The sequence below is a fragment of the Xiphophorus maculatus genome, chromosome 6, assembly GCF_002775205.1.
Source record: "Xiphophorus maculatus strain JP 163 A chromosome 6, X_maculatus-5.0-male, whole genome shotgun sequence".
Lineage (NCBI taxonomy): Eukaryota > Metazoa > Chordata > Actinopteri > Cyprinodontiformes > Poeciliidae > Xiphophorus > Xiphophorus maculatus.
This window is the reverse complement of record NC_036448.1, coordinates 17156429-17184395: the sequence shown is the minus strand read 5'-3', so window position 1 is coordinate 17184395 and position 27967 is coordinate 17156429. Positions and strand designations below refer to the sequence as shown.

At 37.6% G+C, this 27967-nt stretch overlaps 1 protein-coding gene across 7 annotated transcripts; it reads right to left on the bottom strand.

Moving 5' to 3' along the window:
• Positions 1-105: 105 nt before the first annotated feature.
• dtna (dystrobrevin alpha) lies at positions 106-26721 on the bottom strand. Of its 7 annotated transcripts, XM_023335779.1 has the most exons (24): positions 26503-26721; positions 19420-19487; positions 18200-18280; positions 17897-18110; positions 17638-17723; positions 17019-17173; positions 16318-16423; positions 15686-15852; positions 15390-15514; positions 14553-14561; positions 14187-14270; positions 13911-13979; positions 10179-10274; positions 8750-8831; positions 8357-8451; positions 6588-6701; positions 6318-6414; positions 5259-5285; positions 3802-3961; positions 3634-3723; positions 3465-3564; positions 3206-3323; positions 3089-3127; positions 106-2762 (listed from the first exon to the last, which is right to left on the bottom strand). In XM_023335779.1, exons 2-23 carry the CDS (start codon positions 19484-19486, stop codon positions 3110-3112), a joined length of 2160 nt encoding a protein of 719 aa, XP_023191547.1. In that variant the 5' UTR covers position 19487; positions 26503-26721; the 3' UTR covers positions 106-2762; positions 3089-3109. The 7 variants fall into 7 exon arrangements, with proteins under 7 accessions (XP_023191547.1, XP_023191548.1, XP_023191550.1 ...); XM_023335780.1 differs by lacking the exon at positions 5259-5285; XM_023335782.1 differs by lacking the exon at positions 10179-10274.
• Positions 26722-27967: the final 1246 nt, after the last annotated feature.

Genomic DNA, 27967 nt, shown 5'->3' with positions numbered 1-27967 from the left:
AACGGTGCATTTATGACAGTTAATAAATGTGCAGAGTCAAACCGAGCCAATTGAAGTGTGCCATTCTGAAATGGAAAAGGAGAAAGGAGAGTTCATAGGCAAAAATTTTGATATTGTGTCAACACTTTATTATGCATCACCACCATGCAAAAATCACTGCTATGAACTTGCTTGAAAGTGAAAAAAAAATCAAGCTAGATACATTTCACACATTTATGGTTTTAAATGGGCTTGCCATTTTTCCTAAAGTGGCAGGGCAAAGTTTTTTACATGCACACTCACAAAGACTGTGTTGGTGTGCAAGCCACATGGAGGTTTGTGGGAGTAATGACATTGACTCAGAGAAAGGGAGTAATCTATGATTAATACTTGGCTAAATTTGTTTACCTAATAGTGCTGCAATAATTTGGCTCCCTCTTGTAGTATCTCCATCTACAGGGCAATTCTCTGTGAAAACACTAACCTTTTATAAGATTTTTCTACAAACTGGTTTGGATTGCTTCATTGATTTGTGCTGGTACAACTGACACCTTTAAGTGTTTGTTTTGACAAGGTACTATGTCAGCTTGAGAGCTGTGCATGTGCAGGAGTCAGCTGACTGAGTTTTCTAAAGCTTCCAAAACCCATCTAATACCAACCATAAGACCTTAAGTCTCTAGCAAGTTGATGGGGAGAAAATGTGGATGAAGGACAGCAGACGATTTGGTAAACAAATGGCTTGGGATTTTTCAGATCCCATGCTGGGAACTGTAATCCCTTTGAAATTAACCTGAAAATCAATCAACACATGAACAATGTAAAAATATTAGGTCTTCAGGACTCTAACCTGGCTGAAAATAGATTCCATTTTTACACAGTTCAAATTGTTTCTAGCTATCTTTCAGACAGTATAGTAAAATAAAGACTCCATAGAGCGGCAGCCGTAAAGCAAAAATGACTACACTACTAAAAGGAATGTGCAGTCCTGGACACATATCTTGCGTTATTAGATAGTTTTCTGTCTTGATCAAATACACAAAGTTAATTTGTGTTATTTTGGAAGCTCCATGTGAGATAATCATCTGTGCTCGTTACCAAACTGCAAACACAATCAAATTTCAACCACATCTGAATTTTGTTCAACCTTGTAACAGTAGCTGGTTTTTAAGCTTTCACTCATTTAAATTATGATTTGTACATAACTAAAAATAATTTCAGTTTATAGTCAATAAAGTACAATTAAATTTTTATGCAAATAATTACTTGGCTGAAAAAGAAAACTTTACATAAATATTTGATTCTAACCAATTTGAAGATACTTAATGGCACCCAAAGAATTCTCTTGTAATTTCCATTTCTACCATTTAAACAAGTGTGTGCCATTCGCTAAAAACTTGACGTGACCTTGTGCTCGGGTGATTTCGCACTGCTTAATCTGGGCCTCGATTGACACAGATAATGAATACGTGGTAAAACACGTCATGCCCCCTTATGTTGCTGTGGGATCTAGTATGTTTTAAGTATCCAAGTCCCTGGAATACTATCATAAACTCTTTGAAATACCAGGACAGTTTAAACAAAACGTTGCTAGCCTTTGCCAAATGGGTCATCATTGGGTTTTTCAGTAGTGTGACGATCCAAAACATGAGGCTAAATCCACACAGAAATGGTTCACCAGGACCAAACTCAACCTTGTTCAAATGTCCATCTCCTTACTAGACCTACTTCTTTCAGAGAAACAGTTGGTAAGAAAAACAGAGGAGGGAAAGCTAAGGCCACAGATGCTCGATAAATGAGACATTGTGCAAAGAGGAATGGTAATAGACACATTAGAGGTCAAAATTATGAAACAAGTGATTTTGTTCAAAACGATTACTTCTTAACTTAGAATTTCTTTTCTTTTATTCTTTTATAATAAATATTTCCAAATTAACAATCTGGTTTTTTTTATTGTTTAATGTGAGAATATATTTTTAAAATAAAATCCGGATTTATTAGAATACGTGTTAACATCTTCACCAGGGATTAAAGGTAAAGGGGACTATATTTGCAGAACTACACCAGGGTTTCATTGAGGTTAAGCTCAACCAGCATCAATGTAGTTGTGTTTTGACATATAGGCTAGATGCTGTATTGTCAAGTACTGTAGAAGAACTGCAATGGGACGTCAAGCAGACAGCTAAGGCAGTGTGCATCATTGTTACTGATTCACCAACTAAAACATTTACATAATCCACCTGTTAAAAAAAAAACTAAACACAAAAAAGAACAGAAATACATTTACAAGTAGCAACAGTAAGAAATGTATGAAATAGTGCTAAATTTGTTCACATATCTCGACCAGAATAATAGATAAAAAATATTTCAGATGTTAGCAGTTTATACCATTATACACTCTCATGTTATGACTTAAAAATCAGGTGAGAAATTTACATGTAGGCTTGGTTCTTTGTGTCCAAAAACATGAGACTTTGAAAGAAAGTGGTTCACCACCTTGTACTTACAGTGTACGGTTTCTAAACAACTAAAGAAAACTAAACAAAAGTTTGGAAATAACTGTGTTTTTATGGCACCTGTGGTGTAATAGAAAGCTCAGTATTTAATCTCTTCACACCAGCTCACAGTATTACCTTAAATATGTGTTTGGATAAAAAATATATCTTTACATAAATGTAGTATTTCTATGGTTGGATTTAGCGCAGGTTTAATTCTTCATGTCTTCAATGCTGCATGTCTTCAGCCCAGTGTTGCTTCTTTCAGTGTCTTCTACTATTCTTGCTTACCTGCAGAGAAATGGAAAATATGTCGCAAAAGCATATTAATGATATTGCCTTAGATGTATGTAAATAGAAAGTATTCCCAATCTCTTAGAGGAAATGGTTGCTATGCAACAAAAGTAGTGGAAAAATCAGAATTTTTTTTTTTCTCCCACTGTTTCCGTCTTCTGTGGTCCTCAGATGGAAATAAAATTTAAGCTTAATATATAAAAGCATGGGCATTTTTAAATGCAGTGCAGTCCTTTGTTGGGTAGGAATTTTTTATTTTTTTTTAAGTTCCAGATCTCTGAAGTTTAGCACTTCAATCTAATGAAGTCTTTCCACACACTTACCAGTCATCTGGACTTCCACAATCACTGCTCCATTGTCACCTGGACAACCGAAAAACATACAGCGGGTTAAAACAAACTTAGCAATCCAAAGCCACATTATGTAGAGCCAGAACTTACCAAGCACGTTTTGTCCGTCTCTTGTCTGTGCTTTACCAGCTCCTCCGACTTGAGCTCCTCCTCCAGCTGCTGGTCCAGATTGTTTTCAAAAGTCTCTTCTTCTGCAGCTCTAGCAAGTCTGATACAAGAACAACAAAAAATAAGTCTCATCTTGAGCAACTTCGACACAACACCGCAAAAAAGTTATGCATGAACACATTTCAAACCCTGATGATACAAAGATTCTTCAGCCAGTATAGCTACTGTATCTGATAAATACCTTGGTTTATAAGTGAAGTAAAAGTCTGAGGAAGTTGTAGCCATTAGGTCACACTGTCCAAAGTCTGAATCCAAGAGGCTCTCTGTCTCACTACCACCTTCTGTGGAATGAAGCAGATTTAAAAAGCTGCTGTCTGGAAATTAGTTGTTTCTGTCCCATCTATTTCTACCTGAATTGAGCTCCTTCACAAGTGATGACATGGTATTGGTTATGGAGTCAGCAGCAATGAGAAGGTCGTTCCTCAAATTTCTCCTTGGACCTTTAAAAAATTCCAAATTGTTTTAAAAGTGACAACACAGAGTATTCAAGAGACAAAATGAAGACTGTGCCGTCTTACCCTGAGCGAAGGCCTCTTGAACATCCCCTCCCACGCCCATGAGTGAGTCCTGAGGTGTGTGAGTCGGAGTGGTGCCAGCAGAGTCCGAGTGGATTGGCGTGGGGATCGGCCGGCTGATGGTGTGACTGGGAGAAGAGCGTGGAGAGCCGGGACCCTGAGTCTGCAGAGCATACAGACTGTTTTAAAGCTGTGGCACAGTGCTTATAGAAAACTGGTTTAATTGCAACAGTCACAGAAAAAACCTTTTAATAAAAAAGCAACACAAAGTATTGTTCCACAATTCTTCTTGTGATTTTATTCATTTAAGCTTTTTGAAAAGCAAGAACCAAAGCAAATATCACACATGCAAGATATGTGAAGCAGTAAAGATGCATTTACTGTTAGGTCAGACCAAAATATTTACATCTGAATCGTTTGCTAGGATTAGCACAAAACCATAATTGTGAAGTGGAAGGAGAATTATGCACATTTTTCTTTCTTTTACAAAAAGCCTGAAAAGAGAGGCATTCATATGTGATCACTCCACTTTTCTCTGATATGCTCAAATAAATTTCAGTGCAAACAGGTGCCTTCAAAGTTACCTAATCAGTAAATAGAGTCCACCTTTACATTATCTCATCTCATGCAGCTGTACCATGAAGGCCACAGAAGTTTGTTAGAAAATGTTATTGAACAAGCTGCATCATCAGTACCAAAGAACCAGCAGACAGGTGAGAAGTAAAGTTTAGGAGAAATTAATAGCAGGGTTAGGTTACAAAACAATATGTCAAGCTCCCAGCATCTCAGAAAATGTACTAATCCATTACTTGAAGGTGCTTACTCTGGAGGAGCTGCAGAGATCCCCAGCTCAGATGGAAAAATATAATATTAGGTCATTTGTCAAGCCATCCACAAATGTAAAAAAAAACCCCAAAAAACTTAAAAAGTAGTTTGTAAAGTATTCCACAGTGCATATAGGGGGTCACAGCAAACCTGTGGAAGAAGGTGCCCTGGTCATGAGTGTAAAGTTGAACATTTTAGCATACATGCATTAAGCTAAGTGGTAAAAAACTAACACCCTGAACACCATCATCCCATGTGTCACTGCTGGAATGCTGTACAACCATTTAGATTTAAAGGTATTCATGTGTAAGAATGGCTCAATCAGAGGTCTGACTCAAATACATTTGAGAGTTTGTGGCATGAGTCAATGTTCATGTTCACAGATGCTCTTCAAAGTATGGGCTCTTTGAGGCTTTACTTTCCGGGGTTTTTTTTCTGCTTTACAAATTGGTCTATCTCATAGCATCAGCTTAAATACACTGAAGTCAGCAACATAAAAAGATAAAAACCCTTTATACCTAGATTCAGATAAATTACGGAACTACTTTGCTTGAAGCAAAACTAAACCAATCAAACTGTCAGGGCAGAAATGTATCCATCACACACAAGCGTCCAGGCAGACATTTTTCACTTACACTTGCTTGTTTTCGTTCTTCTTCTAGCTAAAAAAAACAAAAAACAAAACAACAATAATTTAAAGTTTATAAAACACTAATTAGATCTTTAAAAATAATTTGATCTGTTTTTCCACAAAGTTGTGTCCAGCATGTGGCTTCCTCATGCAAGTTTAATGAATTAGCATTGATCCGTTAAGGCTAATTAGATTGATATCCTCTCCACTTAAGCCAGTGCAGGGAGCGGTTTATGTGGGCTTTGAAGAGCTCCAGCACTCTTGTGGGAAGAAACCAAAGCACAGATTGTTAGAACGAAGGTTGTTTATATTGTCATGTAAAGTTTGATGCTTTGTAATGTGCAACTCATTATCACCTTTAAACAAATGTTATGCTTTTGAGAAATTTCTGTCTTGGTGCAGAGAGTTAACATAATGGCTCAATGTGAGAATATGAATCGTATTTGTTGAAGGTATCTGCTGGACATTTTTTAACATCACATTGATTTTTGAGATGCTGTAAGTTTAATATCCAAAAGCTTGGGGAAAATGTAATAAAAGGCAAAATGATCATTAGTGACAGTTCTCAAAACCTACTTCAAAAGAGTAAATAAATAAATAAAGCTAACATCCACTCATTCATGTTGCACAATATCAGCGTCTAGATTCAATCTGCAATAAACTTTACTATGAAATTACAACAGGTATTTCTGCAGTGGTCAGGCTTTAAAGATAGGACCTGTAAAAAACAAATACTGTGATGGTAAAAAAACGATAAATGGCCCATACTTGTACAGTGCTTTAGATCGTCCAGAGGACTCCAAAGCACTTTATACTACATTTAGTCATTCACAAATATATCCTGGGAATATTTCCTTTTTCTTAAAGGGTTGTCCAGAAGACCCTTAATCCTATATACTTTCTCATGTCTTACCACAACTTGCATAGGAACTCAGCACTTGAGTTAAAAAAAGACACAGGATACAGTTTACTCCTCCAGTGAACACAAAGTCATCTAAACTGCATTCTGTTTTTGGCCACACTGCAGTGCTCTCAAATAGATGACAGGCAACATCTGTAGTACCTTGAGAAGCATCATTAGCTGCTCCAGCTGCACCATGAGCTCCCTGCGACTCTCCTGCAGAGTAGACATTCTTTGTTCGAGCTCATCTTTGCGTTGCCTAACAAAAGACGCAAGTTAGGAGAAAACATGATGTTCGATCTATATGAATGCAAAGACAACATCTGCAGATGCCGACACATCCTCTTAATTTACATCTTGTACATGGTTTCTTTAGCATCCTCAGCGGAACTGTGCCTCTCTTGCAAGTACTGGTTTCACTGAAGAAGTTACCTGAGAAGTCGCAGCTCAGCGAGCAGGGTGGGGTTTTGTTGGCCCCTGTCTGGTGGCGGCTGGGAAGCTTCCTCATGCTGAAGACGCAGCCTCTGGATTTCCTGCAGGATTTCTCTGCAGTCGGCACAAACACATCGCTTTTTTATTTTCTGTTCTGAAGGAGCACAATGTGCATTTTGTCTCTGTGCTGAACACATTTTCAAAGATCTACAATTTGACTGAGCAAGTTTGTTTTACTGTTCATCACTAGGGGGCAGCAGAAACATTCAGTAACAATGTAATCTTTTAGCTGTTTTAGAGATATCCAAAAGCTGCACAGAGCTGCTTAACCATGTTCATGGATTACTTGCTTTTTAATCTGGATGCAGGGGAGGTTGATCAAGAAAGTTGTTTTTTTTTTCCCAGAAGAAAGATTTAGTTGTGACTGTAATTATGTTAAACACAGACCAAAACAGCAATATTTCAGGTTTATGACCTGCAAACACCATTTCACATCGTCACAAAGATTGGCTTAGAATAAAGTGTTCCAGACAGCCTCGTTGGCCAAGTATTAGACTCCTAAATATACGGCAGTAGAAAAATGTTTCATTATTTATACCTAACCTTTGTCCCATATTCTCTTTTAAAAGCTTTGTACAGCTCATATGTCATGCATTTGTAATATGAAAAAACTGTACATATTGTAAGTGTTTACTTTAATATAGCATAAAAATAATTTCCATTGTTTTTCAAAGAGGATACATAATAACAAAAAAACCCCAAAACACTCAACCTCAACCTTTAAGTCTACACCTAACTTTAAAACAGCAATATATGAACATATCTGTATGATTATGTTGATCTGCAGCAGCTGAAGCAATATTCATGTATATAGGACACAATATCTTTTTTTATTAGAAACAAAGGAAAACAAAAAAAATCATTTGCTATAAAGATTATCTATGCAAAAAGCATAAGCGGATTCCATCGAAGTAAACATGAAAGGTTAAAATTGCTAAAATTTATCACAAACAATAAAGTTTTTCAATGAAAGAAAATCAGATTATTATCTAAAGAGAAAAATAATTTCAAATTTCAGAAGGTACTGTATGTACTATAAGGAGTGAAATTATATACCCTATTTTTCGGACTATAAGTTGCTATTTTTTTCCTACGCTTTGAACCATGCGGTTTATAGTCTGGTGCAGCTTTTCTGTGGATTTTTCTTCAACCGCCAGGGGGCTCTTTAGCAGGAAGTGAATCATTGGAAATCAAAATTGGAAATCAAAGAAGAAAGTGCTAATTTTCATTTTAGAACAAGCACATGCTAGCAGCAGGCACGATGGAGAAATTTCTTCAAACTCATACCCCCTCATCATGGAAACAACACAAAGAAGTTCATATGATGCAGCTTTAAGTTGAAGGCTATCGATCTGGGAGTACAGGAGGGAAATAGAGCCGCTCCACGTAAACTCGGCGTGAACGAACCCATGGTTCGGCGTTGGAGACGGAAGGTTGCGTCCTTAATAGCAGATTACTTGGAAAACCGAAAGCGGCGGAGATACCAGCGGTTTATAACCCGGTGTGGCTTCCCCCCCCCAAAAAAATTGTAGGTGCGGCTTATAGTATGGTGCACTCTATAGTCCGGAAAATACGGTATATACATTTCAGCTGTCCTGTGCCTACTGTTTTTGTCAGCTACCGACCAGAAAAAAAAAACTTGTTAAAATGATACAAAATGATGTTGTATAAATAGACTGAACAATTTGATAAAGACAATCTTTTCTAACCTGTTTTTGCTCTCCAACTCTGCAATGAGCTGCCTCTGTTGTTTGTTGGCATCCAGAGAGTAAGGGAGGTCTATGGGGACCCTCTGCTGTTGAACCTGCAGGTGAAATCAAGCAAGAGACGCTACATGAGGCAGCTTTTACATGGGTGGTGTCATCTTTTGACTTATGTCATATTTTAGACAAGACTGTAAAGCGTTAAGTCAGCAGCAAAACATCAAATCTATTCCAGTTTACTATAAAATGACCACCATGTCAGAAGAGAAGACTGAGAAACGGAGTAGCAGTATATGTTAAACCCTTTGTGTCATCAAGGATATTTCTTGCGCCAGACGGCAATTAAACATGCTCTAATATTTGCAGCGCAAAAAACATCATATGTACTGCATATCTCACCGCAGCATCAGCAGCCAGTCTAGCAGCGTAGCGAGCAATGAGACTGTGCTCCTCATCTTGATGGTTACTGCTTTCCAGCAAACTGCTCAAGAGGAAAATAGAGAATCACAACATGACACAATTAATACTGCGGAGCTCTGCGCAGAAAAACATGCAGAAGAAACAGGGAAGAGGATTGCTTTACTTTACAGAGTCTGATTAGCTTGTTAGGCCAGCTCCACAAAGTCCACAAATTGATTTAAGGCATTAAAAGACATGAAAAAGTAAGCATTCAAAGTATTATTTAAAAGTGCAGATGAGAACATCAATTGCTTTGTGTTATATGTTCCCAAGAGCAGAAAATGTGGATTAACATTCACACATACACATAGAAATACATACATACTAGCAAAAGTATTAATAGTTTTACACATTTTGTCACATTACAACCACAAGCTGTAAAATGTATTTCCTTATATGAGGTAGTAGCTCATAACTGTTGAATGAAAGGGAAAAAATGATACATGCTCTTCAGCATTATTTTACGAATACAAATCTGAGAAGTGTGGAGTGCATTTATACTCATCCCCTCTAATATATTACTTTGTAAAACCACCTTTTGCTGCAATTACAGATATAAATCTTTTAGAATACGTCTTTGCTGTTCATAAATATTGCTTTCCTCCTGTTGAAGAGAAGCATAACCATAGCCTGCAGTTGTGCTACCTTTTCAGTGATTGACTGAACAGTGCTCTGTCTAATATCAAAACTCTACTTTATGTCTCCAAAATGTCAATATGTTACATGCTGGGACATGTAACACATTTGGACTCCATACTTTCAGATTTTTATTTGAAATAAATAAATAAATAAAAATGTGAAAATCACGAATGCTTATCCTGTCACTTCACAGGTGTGCCCTACTTTCTGTTAATTTATCACAACAGCTTTGTGTTTTATTTGGCTAAATGTGGTATGGATTCTTTAGAAGGCGCTGTATAGGTGATATATATAAAACACTATGACATAAATAAGGCATCATACCAGAGAGAATATTTACAGTGTTACAATAAAAAAAACTGCTTGCACATACCTGTTATTTAACAAATGCTTCAGTGACGAGACAGTTTCCAGACCAAACTCACCAAAATTATTTACATGCTTTCTTGATCAATTGTCTTTGTCAGGCAATTGAATATGTAGTTAATTTAATGGGGTTTTTTTTCTATTCACAAACTTAATTCTGCAACAACTAATAAACCAGAAAGTTTGTGAAATGGAACATTCGTGCGTAGTCATGTTTTGCCTCACGGATGACAGATAACGGAAATTTCAAACTGCTTGACATCATGCGTTGTTAGGACTGCAACGCGCTCAGAAGCACTTCAGGTTAAAAGCAAAGGCCATGAGGTGAGAGTTCAGCAGAACAACACTTTGTCCACCGACTAACCATAATTTGGGGCTGTTTTGGAGCAGATTCACATAGAGGCCAATGAGAACATGCTCGTCAGCAAGTCTATCAGCAACGTCGAGGTTGTACTTTAACCTAGAACAGTGCAGGGTTTCACAAAACATAAAACATGATGTTACACAGGTGACAACAAGAGGGTGAGTGTGGGAAGGGGTGTGGGTTGAGGGACTGGAGGAAAATAAGGCAGAAAAGCACACAACAAAGGAGAGGAGGAGAGTGGCTGAAAAACAACTATTCATGGATGACTAGAGATAAACAAGGCCATATTATATTTGGGAGAGCCACTACTAATGGAGGCTAGAATTAAAGACATGCCCGGTAACAACAAAAACAGTCTAAAAGCTTGCAGTAAAAAAATAAGACTATATATTGGTGAAATATGTCAAACATGCAGGCTTTTGATTTAGCTACTGAACCTAACAGATTTTGTTTAACAACTGCCTTATGAGCTACTACATGCAAGCTTTATAAGGTGCCATTAGGAAATTAGTCTTTTCAGATAACTATTTTCTAGTAAATATTTTCCTAAACTCTTTTTCTATATTATTTTTGTGCAATGATTAGAAATACATAAAACCGGAGGTATTTGAAGTAAATATCTGACGTTCTCCTCTAACCACCATGAAAGTCTCCTTGTTGGAAACTTTTACATTGGCCAAACAGCAGCTAATGTAACATCAGTGGGTCATGATCCCTAACTCTTATGCTAAAAAATAAATCTTATTTAAATGACTGCAAAAATACTGTAGCTCAAAGTATCTCTTATGTAGATGATTTTGTTTCAACAGACAATATTAGAAATTCAAAAAAGTTTGTAAAATGCTCACATATACATACATAGATACGTACACTATGACCAACGCTTGGGGTAAAGGTCTTCAACATTACATTAGACTGAGCTACAATAATATTTTCTACTGATGATCTTTAGATTGCAAAACCATGTAACAATGACCCTAAAGCCGTGAAGTCAATGAGTTTTGGAAATGAATGCCTTCTTGTCTCTTCCAGCTTATATCAGTGCATGTGTCAGACCTTAACATTGGCTCCCAGATAGTAGTCTTTATCTAGAACAGCTTGAAACAGTCTCTTTAACAAAAACAAAAACTTAAGGATATATAAAAGCAAGGTTCTATAATCTTTTCTTGTTAACAGCTATCTACTAAAATGTTGATCACTTTCCTAATTTGTATGATTGTACAATTTGTAATTGTCCTAATGCTGATTCAGAAGAAAGGCAAACATGAGTCCAGTCTAAGAGAGACAGAAAACAACAGATACATCAAGCAACATCAACTTGGTAAAAACTCAGTTGCAATTTGTTTTGGTTCATTGTACCAGATGTTCAGACAAGCTTTATTTGTTTTGTTTTTGTGCACGTGCAGTAGAGATTGTATCCATTTTATTGAAAGAGATTATACATTTTAAATGGTTCCCAATTTAGTTCTGAAACAAGAGAAAAGAACCACCAAGACATCTCGATCGTACCACAGAACCAAGAACTGCCTCCGTATGAGTGACTGGAGAGGCATGACAACCTGTCCAGGTTTTTCTGCCTGGACAGCAGAATTGTTGGTGGAGCTGAGGCTGACAATCTTTATTGTCAACCTTTATTCAGCTGACAATACTCTAAATCACAGGTCTTCAAATCCAGGCCTCAAGGGCCTGTGTCCTGAAACTTTTGGATGCGTCTCTGTGTCAACACAGCAAAGTCAAATAATGAGATCATTAACAGACTCTGGATAACTTAACTACATAACGAAGAGGTAATTCAGGCATTTGGTTCAGATATGTTAGCCCAAGGACACATTTAATAGTTGCAGAACACCAACACTTGTGACCTGGATTTGAGAACCCTTACTCTAATTGTTCATCGTCAGTTCCCTTCAAAATTTCCTGTTAAGTAAATTAAGTCATGTTTGTCTGTCTATGTTATATAGTCTGCATGAGGTATATAAAAAAATATTTTCTTAATAGTTGTGTAATGTGATGTGGCTAAATGTTTCCCAAAGTCTGCATCTGGCTGCTTAATCAGCTTTTGATGTGTCCTGGAAGCCATTATCTCCAGTAGGCATGTGTGCTGACTCAGATAAAGAACAGAAACACAGGGAGAAAGACAGAATCAGCTGGGGGAGAAAAGCTTGGGCTTAACCTGAAAAGATTCAGTTCTATCCCTTTGATAATTTGCTTCTGAATCAAATGAAAGGAATCTCCAAGACATCCAAAAAACACGGGCCACTGACTCTTTCAACAAGCCACTGCAGACAGAACAGCTGTTCTGAGCAGAAAAGCTGATTTCTGTCCAGCGAAGAGAAAGATGGAGATGGCAACAATTAATGTCTTCTGAGCCAATATTTGAACCTAACATTTCTTATTCCGTTTATATAATCTTTTGAACTTTCCCTTCACATTCAGAAAACTCTTCCATTGCAGTAGTATTTGTGGCTTTGCTTTTTTAAAAAATCATTGACGAAAATTTGTGTTAACATAATCAATTACGTTTAATGAATGAAGCCTTGTGATGTATTGAATAATGCAGTGCTGCCGCTTGTCCTAGTTGTTGCTGCACCCTATTGGTCAGCTGGCTAATGGTAGAACATTTTTCTCATGATAATGAAAATGACCAGACAGTCAGGAATTATTTATAGTTGGGGAAAACAGCTAATCATGTGTTTTAAGATCACTCAGTTTTAAAATTACAGTCGGCAAGCTAGTTGTCCTGCTGCTATAAACTTGTGGAAGTTAGGTAATTTTGAATATTGTGAAATTATGTGATTTGGAAACCTGAATATTACTTTGTTCTTTCACTTTATTGTCTTTTATTGTTTATCTTTAACTGGACCTAAACAAATTTGCAAATTAGTTTTACTTTAAGATTAAGAAAAACTGGACTTCATCTACAGAATGCCTTTATTGGATGTTGAACAAGTAATAGTAACAACATGTCTCAATATCCACAACATATCACTCCTGTTAAGAGTTGAAACTCTGCCAAAGTACCACAAATCACTCCTCACTGGGGAGTCACTGAACTCATTTCCTTTGGCTCAGTGTTAAGAGGCAAAGTCTTAAATTGAGAAGCATTGTTAAAAGGTCTAACTGGTTACTCACTTTTATACAATCAAGCAAATGTGCCAACTATCCTAATTTTTTAAATATTATTAATATTTGTCTTTAGTAATGGTGTTTATAAGTTTGATTACTTCTTCTTCTTGCACAAAATGTTTGCAGTATCTTAGTGTTAACTATCAATATGTCTGCACATTATAATCTATCCAGTCAAATTTTCTGCTCTGCTATTAGTCCAAGCAATACAACTCACTCACTCAACACTTTATTTTTGTGTTTTTAGGGCTGAGCTATGGAAGGTAAAATAATTCCAGTCTTTTACATGCAGGTGCAGAGGAGCTCAAATGGTTTATAATTTTAAAAGAAACTGCTTTTTTTTTATCTTTCAAAGCAACTGACAATGCAAGTTGCAACATCAACATATTAAGAGGTAGCACTTAATATTTCCTATTCCTGTGTGACTGCAGTGGGCTGATGGAAAATGATTTTCATGAAACACCCTCTTGTGAACAATTGAGTAAACCCTTCTGTGTTAAATGAACTGACACTGTTTTGCTGACAGAGACACTAAACTATGTCCTACATTTATGCTCTATATTAGTTTGCACATGCATCTGCAGCAGTAAGGCCTACGTCACTTACCCTTTCCCTTTTAACAGCTGTGGAGCAATCCCAAACCGAGACTTTTTTTGGCCAGCATCATTATTCTGGCTGTAAGGCAAGCCATTTACATTCAGCTTTAGGACCCACAACAAATGGATATACACAAGTGTTTGCACACGCAAACACACACAGTGTGGCAAATAAAGGAATGGACACAAAAGATTGTGTGGGTCACAGGGCCTTTAGGGAACGGGGCACACTGAAAAGATCTGTTGTAAAATCCAGGACAACCATTGTTGGCAGGATCGTACTCACTTTTTGGTGGAGTAAGGGTTCCCTGATATAGGCATGGAGTGGGACAGTGAGTAGTCGTTGGTTATATTTACTGGTCTTGGTGGCCTGCATGAGAAATTAAAATTATTTCTAATTCAGTCACAAAAAAGCAAACAGCAAATCGTTGTTTGATCTTTAAAATAATCCTGTTTTGTAGATTTCCTTTTAACTATATTTCTCTAATTTCCATTTCTATGCATGTATAGCAATAAGACAACAAATATGATTAGTAATGTGTCATGCATGAAAGGCATCAACTGCCACAAATTTGCAACTGTGAGTGTCAGTAAATGACCTGACAGATAATGAGTGTGACAGGACAAAGGGAAAATGCAAACACGAACTCACCATGTGTCTCTAGTTTGAAGGAAGTAAAGAGCAGAGAGAAGAACAATTTATTACAATCTGATCAAGGTCAACAAAACAAGATTGAAGGTCTTGTCGTGGTTCAATACAGAAACGTTTGCATTAAAGTTTTGACACCAGATTTTACATTATTTGGTAAGAATTGGAACCAGTTTGGTGATGAACGCCGGATACCTGCCCCCAGCTTTTAGCAGATCAGATCCATTTGTTGCAGAAAATTTAATTTGAGGCATTGTACTTTGGACATAGTTTACATATAAATCAATAAATCCGGGTGGATTTTTTTCCAAAATACTTAATTTAAATGTGGGCAAAATGCATCACAGAGCAAGTACTTGTATCACTACTACAAATGTGACCTTTGTCTGAAGTTTAAGAATTAGGAAGATATACATTTGTTTGTGCAAAACATGTAAAGATAAATCAAACAGCCCTGAATGCTTATAATTGTTGTGTCTATTTTCTACTTTTCAGAGGTTGCGCAACATTTTGATGAGAAAAATCTTAAAGGTTCTGACTGTGGTAAGGCCTTTTACTATCGACCTTTATTATTGTGCTATTAGGTTGACTAATCAGATAAAAAGGTGGAAACTGTGTTACAGACTAGAACAATTAAACTATATCGATCAAATGACCCTGGAGAATGTCTAGATTCACGTTAGACTTTAAGGCACCTAAAGGATCATTATCAGTCAAGGGATAAAAATCAAACTGAACTTGAAGACTGGGGAGCTCTCTGGCGTTGATCCAATTTTAGAATTACAAGCGAATATTATTAAAAAAAACAAAACAAAAAAACAACCCATGAAATAAACTTACACAACATGAGCTAGGTTGAGAGGTTTCTCTGGCATATCAGGGAACATGGGGTGCAGGGGCTCTCTGCTGGAGGCACAGCTCAGTGACTTACTGAGGACATGGGTTAACTTCTTAGCTGGGGATTTCTAGTAGAAAAACAGGTATCTTTTCAAAAAACATGACATGAGTAGGTTGATATTGTCACCTGCCTCCTTGCAAAGAAGTGAAGCAGAACAAAAATAGCCTCACTGAATGGTTCAATGCAGACACACCTTCCTTAGCTAGCTCCCTCCCCCCTTCCCCTTTCTTTTCCTTACCCATGACGTATACTCCTTCATTTGGTGCTGGTTGCTATGGGAACCACTGGCATGCCCCCTCCAGAAGCAGTCCTGACAGAGCTGGTAATTATGACATTGCTGGCAGCGGTAGCGGAAGCCCATCATACTCTCAGTATGGCAGTAGGAGCACTCGACCGGGTGAAACACTGCAGGGAGGAGAGGAGGAGTCAGACACATGCACATACACGCACACAACCATGACAAAACACACACACAGACACACACAAAAAAAGATGTGACAATAATTTAGATGTTTTACACACCGTACAGAAAATAGGATTAATTTTTATTAATTTCAAGAGAGATGCACGACGACATCGAGCAAGCTTTGTTGAATCCGCTCAGTTTAAGCAATTACACACATGGCACTGTGTGTATATGTGTGTGTCCATGACAAAATGTTTCTTTTGTTCACATGGAGGTTGCTTGTGATGATGACACCATCGCAGATAAACACAAACATTCTTAGTCATACAGTGCATGTAATGTCCCTGCAGAGTGTGCTTCACGGCGTGTTTGCTTGACTAATTACGCGACTATGATGCAAAGCTGAACTTTAAATCTTCCCAGGCCTAAGAGCTTCCCAGCTACATTGCCGGAACATTTCTTACCATTCTCAACGTTGGCAAGCCGATGCATGAGAGGTAGCCACACCAAACACTGAGGGGGCGGGTCTGACATCAGCGTATCAAGGAATGTGTTGAGGGAGACCTTTTTCTGTTGACGTTCAGTGCAAAGGAGAGCAAAGGAATTATCTACAGTGTGTCAATGCTGAGATAGTGCTTTGCAGCAATATTTATAAGTCTTGAACTTTTCAAATTTGCCACATTACAACTAAATGCCTTTTTGCATGCATTTAATATGACAGACCAACATAGATTAGACAATTATGAAGTTCAACAAAAAGGATAAATGTTTTTTTGAATTTATTTATTCTCTTTTCCTCTCAGAACTCTGACAGGATTGTGTGCATTTGTATACAGCCCTTTTTACTTTGATGGCACGAAATGAAATATAACACAAAACGTTAAACTGAGAGAACAATAATCAGAAAAGCAAACAAGAGGTCCATGGCTGTTTACAAATGCATGCATCAAACTCCAGATGTTCCTTTGTAAAAGTATTTGAAAGGCACAGATCATTTTCCTTCTTCTGCTAAATTTTCCTCTAATTCGTTGGTTACATAAAATATCAAATACATCGACAAAATCTGCAAACATTGAGTGGGTACGAATATGTTTCCACGAAACAGTACAGTAAGTGATGTACTGTTTCTTGTACATCACTTACTGTCAGCAGGTTTCACCCTTACCTGCTGAGTGAAACATGCTCGTGCAGCTTGCTCAGTGTACCCAAAAGAAGGTCCCTCAAACACTGCCATGGGCAATTTGAGAACCTCTCGCAGAAATTGGTCAAACTGCGAGGGCACCATTATTCCAGCAGAATCCGATATCTGCGAAAATATATCTGGAAACAATGAGGGGGAAACAGAATATTAATTAATTCAACTAATTGTCAGTTGCCGCTGCAGTTGGCTAATTACAGAATCATACAATACAATTATCCCACTTGGGTCTGTAAACAAATCAAAGTAAAACAGTTATAATGATACACCCCAACCCCCCTCATTTTCTCTTACAAGCTGCAACTCCCACAGATTTTGTGCATTATGTAATAAAGCCTAAGATGTGACAAAATGAATAATGACTTCTGTTGAACACACAGAGAAGGAAAGTAATGTGAAAACTACACACTAAACAGACAGAGATGTAGAAAGTGCAACTAGAAAAAAAACCTTGTATTAATAATTTTAAAACAGCACATTACTGACACCATGAACTATTTATAAATTCATTATATTAATTTATTACTGGAAAAATGGATGATTATAATATAATTTTTCACAATTACAAGTACTATAATTTTCTTACATCTTAATTTATCCAGAATTTTCCCTCCGCAGATCGAGGCAAGCGCCATCTTCACAACAAAAACAGATATCTTGCCATGGCCTTCCCTAAAATGAACATAAAATACAAAAATTAAATCATAATGCTTTCATCATATGAAGTGACAAAATAGAGTGAAATTTGGAGAACAGTTTCCGATGCACTTCATTTGCTGTAGTCAGAAGTCTTGAATTTGAAATTGTACTTTGACTGCTAGACTGTCACGTGACATGTTACTCACGGGTCATAGGCTGCCAGCAAGAAGTTGAGTAGCAGCCCAACGGACTGCTCTACATTGATTTGGTGAGTGGTTGGCATTCGCTTGTTAAGTTGGAAGAACAAGGTGGAAAGTACCACTTCCAGACGAGCCACAGCCAGCTCAGAATTGAGATCCATGGTGTTCAGGCCATTTTCTCGGAAAGCCTCAATGACGTTCCAAATATCAACCAAATGCACTGGAAACAGAACCATAAGGTAAGAACCATATTTGTTGGTAGTTAACAGGGGATAAGGTGATGTTAAATGTGTTCCACATCAGACTCACGGTTGCATTTCTTCTGCACAAATCGGAGTTTGCAGGCTGTTCTGTACGTTGATAATCGAATTGAATCCAAATCCTGTGCCCCTGAAAAGGAGATAGTTTTATTTTTACAATGAAATTATAATTGAATTCCTAATTCAGTGAGTTGAAGCTTCTCTGTGTATAAATCATAATCGGACCTAAAGCATGGTTCTGCTTGGCAAACAGTTCAATTCATTGTTCTTAAGATGCATTAGACAATGATAAAAAATATATCCTTTCAAACTCACTTCAGGTAAAGTCCTGCAAGCTGATTGGCTATTCATTAACCAAACATGCATCTGAAAACTGAAATCCAGTAGAAGTAAGCAATATCAAGCATCAGGTCATAAACTTCCTCTCCTCACTTACAAACCCAAGTGGGATCTGTACATGTAGTTTAAGACCAGAAGGAGGACTAAATTCTGGTTTGCATGGCATGCATTAAGCTTTTAGTATATATTAGCATATCTAATCTAATATGTAATAATTTCCTAAAACTTTTTTGAGTTGTAGTACATGTATTTAATAAAATTGTTGTAAAAGTTGTCATGTAGTTTGAGAATTAGAAGAAGGAACAACCTCTGCTTTGTACACATTTAGCATGTTTTGTAAATTTGCTCCCAGTTTTTACTTTGGAATAGAGAAACTAGTAATTTTATGCTCTGGGGAATAGTAATTTACAAAATGTGTTTAAAATAATTTATAAGGGTGTTATTGGGCTCATTTTACAAACAATTTTTCAAACAATGCAAAAGGTAGCTTTTGTAAGGACCACTACTTTATAATGTAGACATGCTCTTTTCTTGATGTTCTGCTTGGCATCTTATTGTAGAAATGAGCTTTCAATGCCTCTTTTGAGTGAAATGACCTGATTAGGTTGTATCAGAGTCCCAGTATACTGAAATGTTGAGCAAATATAATTAATGGATGCATGCAATGCTACAATGGACCTTTAAAAAGATGTTAAACACACGTAACCTACAATAATGAGCTCTATTTCAGTCAGTTCAATTGTAGACACCATAATTATCTACATTACAATTTCAGCAACTGGATCAGTCTGGTTGACATGTGCAACAACTTTTGATCTTCATGATATTTGCCTTACTCAAAACATATAAAGAAAAAAAATGCAGTTTTTACGATCGGAGCATAACACAGTCCACCATCCATCACAATGAACTGTGGCCCTGAGCACTTACTCATCTCGACATAAAGCTGCCTTCTGTCTGCCATGTTGTCACCCCTCCGCCCGCAATCTTCAATCATTCTGCTCAAAGGAAGAGAACGTAATGCCAGAGTCATTACACTTTCAGCTTTACAGTATTTACCTAAACAGTTGAACACTGATCAACCCTGATAATTTATTCACCATGGCACCTGTCTATGGGTGGGATATATTAGGCAGCAAGAGAACATTGTGTCTGTCATGAAATGCGGTTATGAAGGTGGTGAGGCAGACGAACCGGACCCAGATTGTAGAGAATTAATGGTGATTTGATGGTGAAAATACAATTCCAAAGTCCAAAATCCAGACAGCACAGAATGAGCAGAAGATTATTTGCTCAAAAACTGGTAGCAACTGGTAGTAATCACATAAACTGCGGATTAGACGACAGGCTTGATGCTGGACAAGACGCAACAAGGACCCAACAAAGAACAAGGAACACAGGTGGGTTTAAATACACAGGGAGACAATCAGGAGAAACAAGGGACAGCTGGGGACAACCAAGGGGTGGACAGGACAGGACAGACTCAATTAAGTGAAAACAACACAAAAACCTAACTTAACACAGAGAAAAAGCCAAAACCTTACAATGTCCTCAAGGCTGATGTGTTAAAGGGTCTAAATGTGGGCAAGAATAAGGATTTAAAAGAAGCAAGCAAGGGATAAATTGTGATAGCAAGCTGACCGAGTCATTGCGTCTTCAAAATTGCAACTTTTGTGAGGCGTTCAGAGTGTGCAGTGAACATTATTAGTTACAACAGATCAAAGGAAGAAATGATCATGAAAGGACAACAGACAACAGGGTCATGGCAGTCAATGCTCATTCATGGCCTAAGGGAGTGAAGGCCTGCTCATGTGATCTGATTAAACAGATTAACTCATGTAAATCAAACTTCTCTAATAGTTAATGATGCTTTAGAAAGGTAGGTGTCAGAATACACAGTATTTTGCAGTTTGTTGCATACAGGGCTGCACTCTAGTCAGGTTGCCCATGTTGGTCAAAATGTTATTCCTGCTTCAGTGAGTTATTTGACTGAGAGATATTGTTATTCACAATAGCAGATTCAATACACACTCAACAAATAATAAATAAGATGGTGGCAATTCACTGTCCAAAATGTCAAGTGGAAATACATTAAGCTTCTTTAATTTTAGACAAAGAAAAATAGCGTTTTACTATTAACCGTCTGGTAGATTTCAGTACAGATCAAGCATAACATTGTGAAAAGCCTGGGTCCCGTTAGGAAATGCTGTAATTCACAAGGTATTCTGACATCTTTCTATTATGATCAGCATTAGGTTGAGCTACAGTAGCTCATTTATTGGACAGTACCACATGGCCAAGCCTTCAATCCCCACATGCATCAGTGAACTTTAGCCACCACCAAGACTGTCTGTTCACCATTGTCTACTGACACTGCAGACTGGGGATTCTCCACTGTAGTTGCATTTGTGAAGATACTCTGACCTAGTATTCATGCCAATACAACCTGACCTTTGTTAAACGGTTTCAAATTCTTAAGTTTCCTTATTTTCTTCTTATTCAAACACATAAACTTCAAGAACAAAATATTCACTTGCTGTCTAAAATGTGCAACATCATAACAGTTACCATGAGAGGTCATTGATGTTTGGCTCTTTAAACTGAGCTTGATTAATGTTCTATCACAGAGTGGAATCAATTGAACTAAAAATCAGCACAATAAGCAAATCCCCAAGATCTTCTGACACATACATGGCATATCTACTATCAATCCCAGACCATTGTTATTAATAGTCTTTGACTCAACACCAAGCTGGAGTGCCAACTCCTTATTGACTTGACATGCATTAAAGCAATAGAAAACCTTTTCAAAGCAATACTGACAGATACATTACATGTTTTTTTCCCTAAAGGCCACACAGACACTAATGCCTCCCTGAGCAACTGCTCATATACAGTAGCTAATATCAAAACCCACCAGGTAAGAGCCCAGAAAACACAATTTTCTAAAAGTTCTTTTCTTTTTTTTTTTTTTTTGCAATGTTCATCTGTTAAAATTAACAGATTTGGATGCTCAATAATATATGCGCTTAACTTTTTTTTTTTTTACACAATTAAACTACACAAATGCTCTTGACACATTTTTTAGTTTTGCCACGAGTTGTGGTATACATGGCAGGATAAAGTTGTTCCATTTAAAGGGGTTGAAATAGTTTGACAGCTCCATCTGCTCCACAGTCCTACAGTAAGTGAACAGATCTTAGAATCTGACCCTCACAAGCATTTTAAGGATATCTACTACTGACATATGTCTCACAACAATGGCGATCAGAAATGATTAAATGTTAGACAGGAACAAGACTTTGAAAAGGAGCAGAGCTGCAGAGAGAGTGCTCACACCAAGGCTCATTGCACACTGTCCGAGGCAATCTAATACATCTAGTCATGTGGTTTGTTGCCATGGCAGCAAAGATCCCAGTTGCTCTGTACATAAACACACACTCACACACGCATAACACCTCCCACAGCAGACACAAAAAAAGTTTTCAGAAAAAAGTTTTTAAATGCCTTTTGTATAAAATCGTTAGGCAAGCTGAGAGCACAGTTGCTCTTTTTTTTGGACTAGTAAGTTGAAGAGACACTTTTTCTGCAAGACAATCTGTCAGGCTTGCTGTTTTAAATTACTTTAACAGACTCTGGTAAGCTTAAATATTGCACTGTGAAGACTCACAGAAATCAGAAAATGGTCTCCTCCATTAATAACTTTCAGTAAAAATACCATTACTTCAAGGTGTCATGGTATTGAAGCAAAAGCTTTAATCATGATCCAATGGCAATATGCAGACAATGGCAATACTGTTATCAAAAATATTACAAGCTTTTAATACAATCACAGGATCGAATAAATAATAAACATTCATTATGTAGTTTTAAACTGCCTAGTGTACAGAATACTACAACCTTTGGTAATGTTGCTATTTGTACATTACCAGGGGGAGTCTGGCAAGCAAACTATTGGTGTGTTAGCTAGTCAAGCTAACTGCTAATGTAGCTAGTTCATTGTCAGCTGCTTGAGAACTTTAAAGTAGCAAATATTTTTTAAACACTTAAAAAATTCCTCACCCTTTTGTCAAGGAAGGAAAAACCTAAAGGGTTTTCTTTCATCCAGCGGACCAACAGTTTATAGTAACATGAAGGGGGGGAGGATCGTGTTATTATACATTACACTCTGCCACTCTAGGCTTGATATACACAGAGAAAACTCCAGTTACTTCAAGACTAATGTAAGATGATTTATTTTTCCTTTTGAATTAATGTGGTTTTAAACAAGATCAGTTGCTACAGTTGATCCATAGTTAAGGAATTGTGCTGTGCCTTTAAGAGGAGCCGTTTCTTTCTTCTTCGTTGGTTATTTTTAGGTGTGCCCCAGACGGGTTCTGTTCTGTTCTGTTAAAATGGAGGTTGGATAAAAGTCTGGACAGCTACGCTATTCCCTCTCAGTGTTCTGCTCTTTCTCCACCCACGACCTCTTATTCTACGGTAACACCGATTCAATTCACATCGTAGTGTTACACTAACGTTATCAGCCCTTGACACCACAGGAAGGGTATGTCAGAAAACCTTTGGCTAACTTGGAACAAATCATATGTTCATATAAAATACTCTTAATTTAGCAAGGGCATTGTTTGGAGATATTACTCTTCCTTCTCCTATGTAAGGGATGAGTGTAGTAGGCATTTTCTCAGCATTGGGCAGCAACAGGTGGAGAATGAGTCGTTTATTCTTAAGTTATGCTTGATATAGCAAGAAACTCTGGTTACTTCAGTGCTGTAGTAAGCAATGAACTGCACTGTACCAGTGAACTATATTGAAAGGACTTTAAACAGCAGGAATGGTAAAATAGCTTTTTTTTTTCTTTTTTTCTTTGGATTAAATGGAGTTCGATACAGGTCTAAATAGTTTAGACACATTTCTAAAAGTGTACTTCACAGCCCTGGTAAAATGTCATGTTTCTGTGATGTAAGCTAAATTATTTTTGACACTTTCTACTGTCTGCAATGTGACATTTATCTTGCACAATCTTACAGATGAACATTAATATCCTTTTTCCCCATCATATATTGAGCGCCAGTTATGGGACTTTGTCATTTTCTTTCAGCCTTGGAAATATCTGAGATAGATACAATCTATTGGTAGAGAAGACATAAAAACCAGCACAGAAAATACAATTTGTTTATCAGTGAGAGGGAAAGATAACCAGCATAGCTTTCACAAGGCACTGTGGCCATTTTTCTTTATCTTTCCAAAGTGTGATTATTACAAAGCCAAGTCTTCCTCCTTCCAACAGCTGTCCATAATATGAGCAAGTGGCACAACAAAACCTTGACCGCGTGGATGGGCCTAGCTGAAGATATCTGAAATTAGAAGCTGTAAGCATACAGCATGTGCCGTCTCTATCTTTAAATACAAATGAGAAGACCTCGCATTCTTAAACAGCTTTTCTGGCTCTCTAGTTGCACAGCCCAATCCTCATTTCTGGCATCTGCCCAGCAAACATTACTCTTTCGCTGTGGCACCTTCACTCTGTCACTATTTGAAAATAAGTGCCTTAAAAAATGAGTTGTCTCATGCCATTATGAAAGCAGGGATGGGCATATAAGGTTGCACTGCCAGGCAGTCTCAGGGGAATGACCTGTGCTATTTTTTAATGGTGCACAATATTTGTCATGGGCAAATGTCAAGGCAACAACAAAAATAAAGACTTTTTAGTCAGGTATTTATGTTTTAATCTGTTTCTGCTGCCATTTAGTAAAACACTGCAGACAGTACCAATGAGTTGTGTCCTCTTTGGTGAACTTTGGAACCTCCAGCAATGGAGCATTTTTAAAAGGCATTTATCATTGTATTTTGGTAAAAAAAAACAACTAAACATCCTAAAAATAAGTTCTGAAACATAAATAAATTGCCACGGGCATTTCCATTGGCTTTCAAAGCAGATGACTAACTTAAATAGCAAAAAGAATCCTTTGAATCATGCGGTGTGGAACAGAAAACCCCACCATATATGGATCACACAGATTGGTGGCAGAAGTCAAATGCATTTGTGGCAGCTTAAAGGTTGAGAATGATGAAGAATATACTGAGCATTTTTGATACACAGATATTTTATGCAGGAAACATGGGTGAGCTGCATGGAAGTATATAAGTATGGATCATAAACAATCGTTGTTGAAACCACCTTTTTGCCTCTCCATAGTTAAACAACTGGAATCTCAGGATGGATACGGACAGAGCCAAATCTTTGATTAGACAATGCCAGGAAAGATAGTAGAAGCAGGGAGTAACTAGCCAAACCACAAGGTGCTTACAAATGCACTGATGCCTTTAAGATTGTTGGTTAAGAGCATACATTTTATTGGAAACAAAAAACTTTCTTTTACAAATAATTGGATGTAGCAGCATTTTTTTTCTCTCTGTGTCTGAGCCAAATAAAGGAGAAATCACTTGATTGTAGATGCCTTCTGAGTATTTAAGCTTCTATTTAAACCAGGTTTAGCCTGAAGTTATATTTTAGTGCCCAGCAACATCTTGATCTGTGGAAACTAACTGCGGTGGGAGTTATGGCGATTTAATTAGGACACTGCAGTTAAATGCTCATGAATACAGCATAGATTGACTATGTGGAGAAAAGTGAGAATTGCACAACCAGTGCATGTGTACCTAAGATAAAAAAAAAACTATGGAAACACGTAACTGGAACATAAATTGCAACATCTACTTTAATGGTGCCCCAATTTTAGCATTTGAATTACAATTTTTGTCACTAGAGACCATTACTAAGACTGTCTGGGCTCACCACAAAGTGCTTATAAATCTCTCTGTAAGATACCGGTTTGCTAAGTCCCCAAAACACTGCACTTAGACAACATTTCTAAAGTCTTCATCATCCTCACTGGATTCATTTGAGCATAGATCATCAGTTTATGAACTAAAATTTGAATTGAAGATCATCATTCTTCTGCCACTTTTAAATACAATCTCAACTGAAGTGTGCTCACTTCTTTCCTTTAGTTATCATTATTATTATTATTATTATTATTATTATTATTATTATTATACATATTTCTCAATTTTAGACAAGGAACTCAATACAAGCATTGTGAACTACAATTCTGGGACAACTTGTAAAAACAAATATGATACAAGGCCTTTGAACACAAACACTAAAGTTACAATCCAGTCTGTCTCCAGACACTATGGCAGCTGTTACCACTGAGTGAGCAGAGTTATTTTTACATCACGAGACTGTAAACTATTCCAGCATCTAAATCCTACCCCCCTGACAGGAATAAAAAAAAGCTGCAATGGGGACTTAAGGTTAATTAGCTCTTGTGCTCTGGTGCTGTAGAAAAAGGCTGTTTAGCTGAAGACACAAGCTTTCTGTGGAGGCTGGGTACCAGGCAGTGATGGAGCCTTGATGGAGGTGTCGTCTCCCCGTAATCACCATGGTTTCCAATTGCAAAAGGGCAAAAACTTTAGGACTCAGAGGGCAGATACAAATTTATGGCTGCTGAGGCTGTAATTCAGTTCACTAGAGTTCTTTGCTTGAATAAAAAGCAGAATGGTTAAACATGTGTATTCTTGCCCAACTATGAGATATGATACATATTAATTTGCATTTCAATCACAAGCTTCAAAGGAGAGTCACTCCTGTGAATAGACTGAGGCATGTTGTGTTTCGTTTTGTAAAATTACGACTAAAATCCATTACAATACATGCAACATGTACCTGGACAGGGGTAATGGCAACAGGCACCTTAGAGAACATGCTCTACTCAAGCATCACCTGTCCCTGCTATAGAGTGATCTGTGTGGTCTTGATGCTGACAGAAAAATCAATAAGTAAATGAAAATCTCACCTCTTTTGATCCGGTCAATCTCGTTTTCACTGCTCAAACTTGACAAACTAATTTCACCCAGAGTAACAAAGTGGGTTAAGGTCGCTTCTCTGTTTTGCAGCGTGCCTCCACCAGGAGAAGCAGCTGCAGCAGCGCACTTTGCACAGAGACTTACCAGAATTTATTTCGAGGCATGCCCTGCACCGTGAATGCCGTCCACCCGGGGAATCCGTCGCGCCCTGCGGTGTGATCACGACTTCTTTGGCGTGGGGTGCTGCATCACGGCGCGAAGTGGCCGTTGTTATCGCGCCGCTCTCCAGCAAAGCTTGTGGAAATTTTCGTGCAGCAGCGCTCTGGCTGAGCTGAGCAGAACAAGGCAGCCTCCGGTATGACGTAATGCGGAATCTCTTCACATGCGCCAGTGTGGCGGCACAGGGGTTAAAGATTGATGCGGACACAGAAAAAAAAACCAAAACTGGCGACAAAAGAGAAGAATTACACCATCGAACTGTATATTTTTACTAGTCCAAATGAAATGAGTTTTCAGGTTAAGCTTTTTGTCTTGAGTATATGACGTAATTTAGACAAGTATAACTGGGATATTGATTGAAGTTAATTAAGGGATGAATATAAATGCAATTACAAAATGTTTTCTATTTAAAATATTGATGTTAAAATTGATAAACACCTAGTCTCGGCTAATGTTCACACTGTTTGCGAAAAGGTGTTCTATTTAAATTCTATTTAAATTAAGCAATTTCGCATTGGGGATCAATAAAGTATATTCTATTCTATTCTATTCTATTCTATTCTATTCTATTCTAGTTGTTCTGACACATTGTTTTCGACCTACAAAACAAGACTGAGACTTAGAAGTGAAAAAAAATTGTAAACCTACCTTTTAAACTTTTTTACATTTTGTGAAACGACAGATATATATTATTGGAATTATGTGTGCCCCATCAGCACAATAATGGGAGGAGCATGATGTGGAAGAAAAAAAGATTTTGCTCCATCCATCTCTCCATCTAACTTTCCTCCCTGTCCCTACTAGAACAACACATCACCTCAGCATGATGCTGCTACCGTTTACTTCAAAAGTTGGAAATGGAGTGGGGTGTGGGGGGGGAGCGTTGTCATTGGGGTTTGATGGATGAGGGAATTGGGGGCTTGGAGAAACTATAGACTTGCTAATAAAGGAAACCGTAAAAAAAAAAAAGTCTTAGGTAACAAACTAACTAACTAGGATACATAAAAAAAAAATACTAAATAAAGAAAACTGTCATGATTTGGGTGGTGAGGCAGAGGCAGCAGACCCAGGGTAAGATGAATAAGAAGGTTTAATAATGAAAACAAGTCCAGAAATCCAAAAACATACAAAGTCCAGGCAGCACAAAGGAGCGGATGCAGAAGCTCGCAGGTAGTGACAACAGGTACTGGACAAACACGACGAGGACCCGACAAGGAACAAAGAACACAGGTGGGGTTAAATACACAGAGACAAGAAACACCTGGAAACAATCAAGGGGAGACAGGACAACACGGAGACTCAGAGAGACAGAAACTCAAAATAAACACAGATAAGGAACAGATCCCGACAAAAACATTTTCTCTCATATCTAAACTAATACTATTAAACT

Excerpts from the sequence above, each read along its gene's own strand:
- dtna (XM_023335779.1), bottom strand. The coding sequence starts at position 19,486 with ATGATTGAAGATTGCGGGCGGAGGGGTGACAACATGGCAGACAGAAGG. Across the intron at positions 18,281-19,419 it reads GCAGCTTTATGTCGAGATGA|GGGCACAGGATTTGGATTCA; the intron begins GTAAGTGCTCAG and ends TCTCCTTTTCAG. Across the intron at positions 3,962-5,258 it reads AAGAACGAAAACAAGCAAGT|ACTCAGGGTCCCGGCTCTCC; the intron begins GTAAGTGAAAAA and ends TATGCTCTGCAG.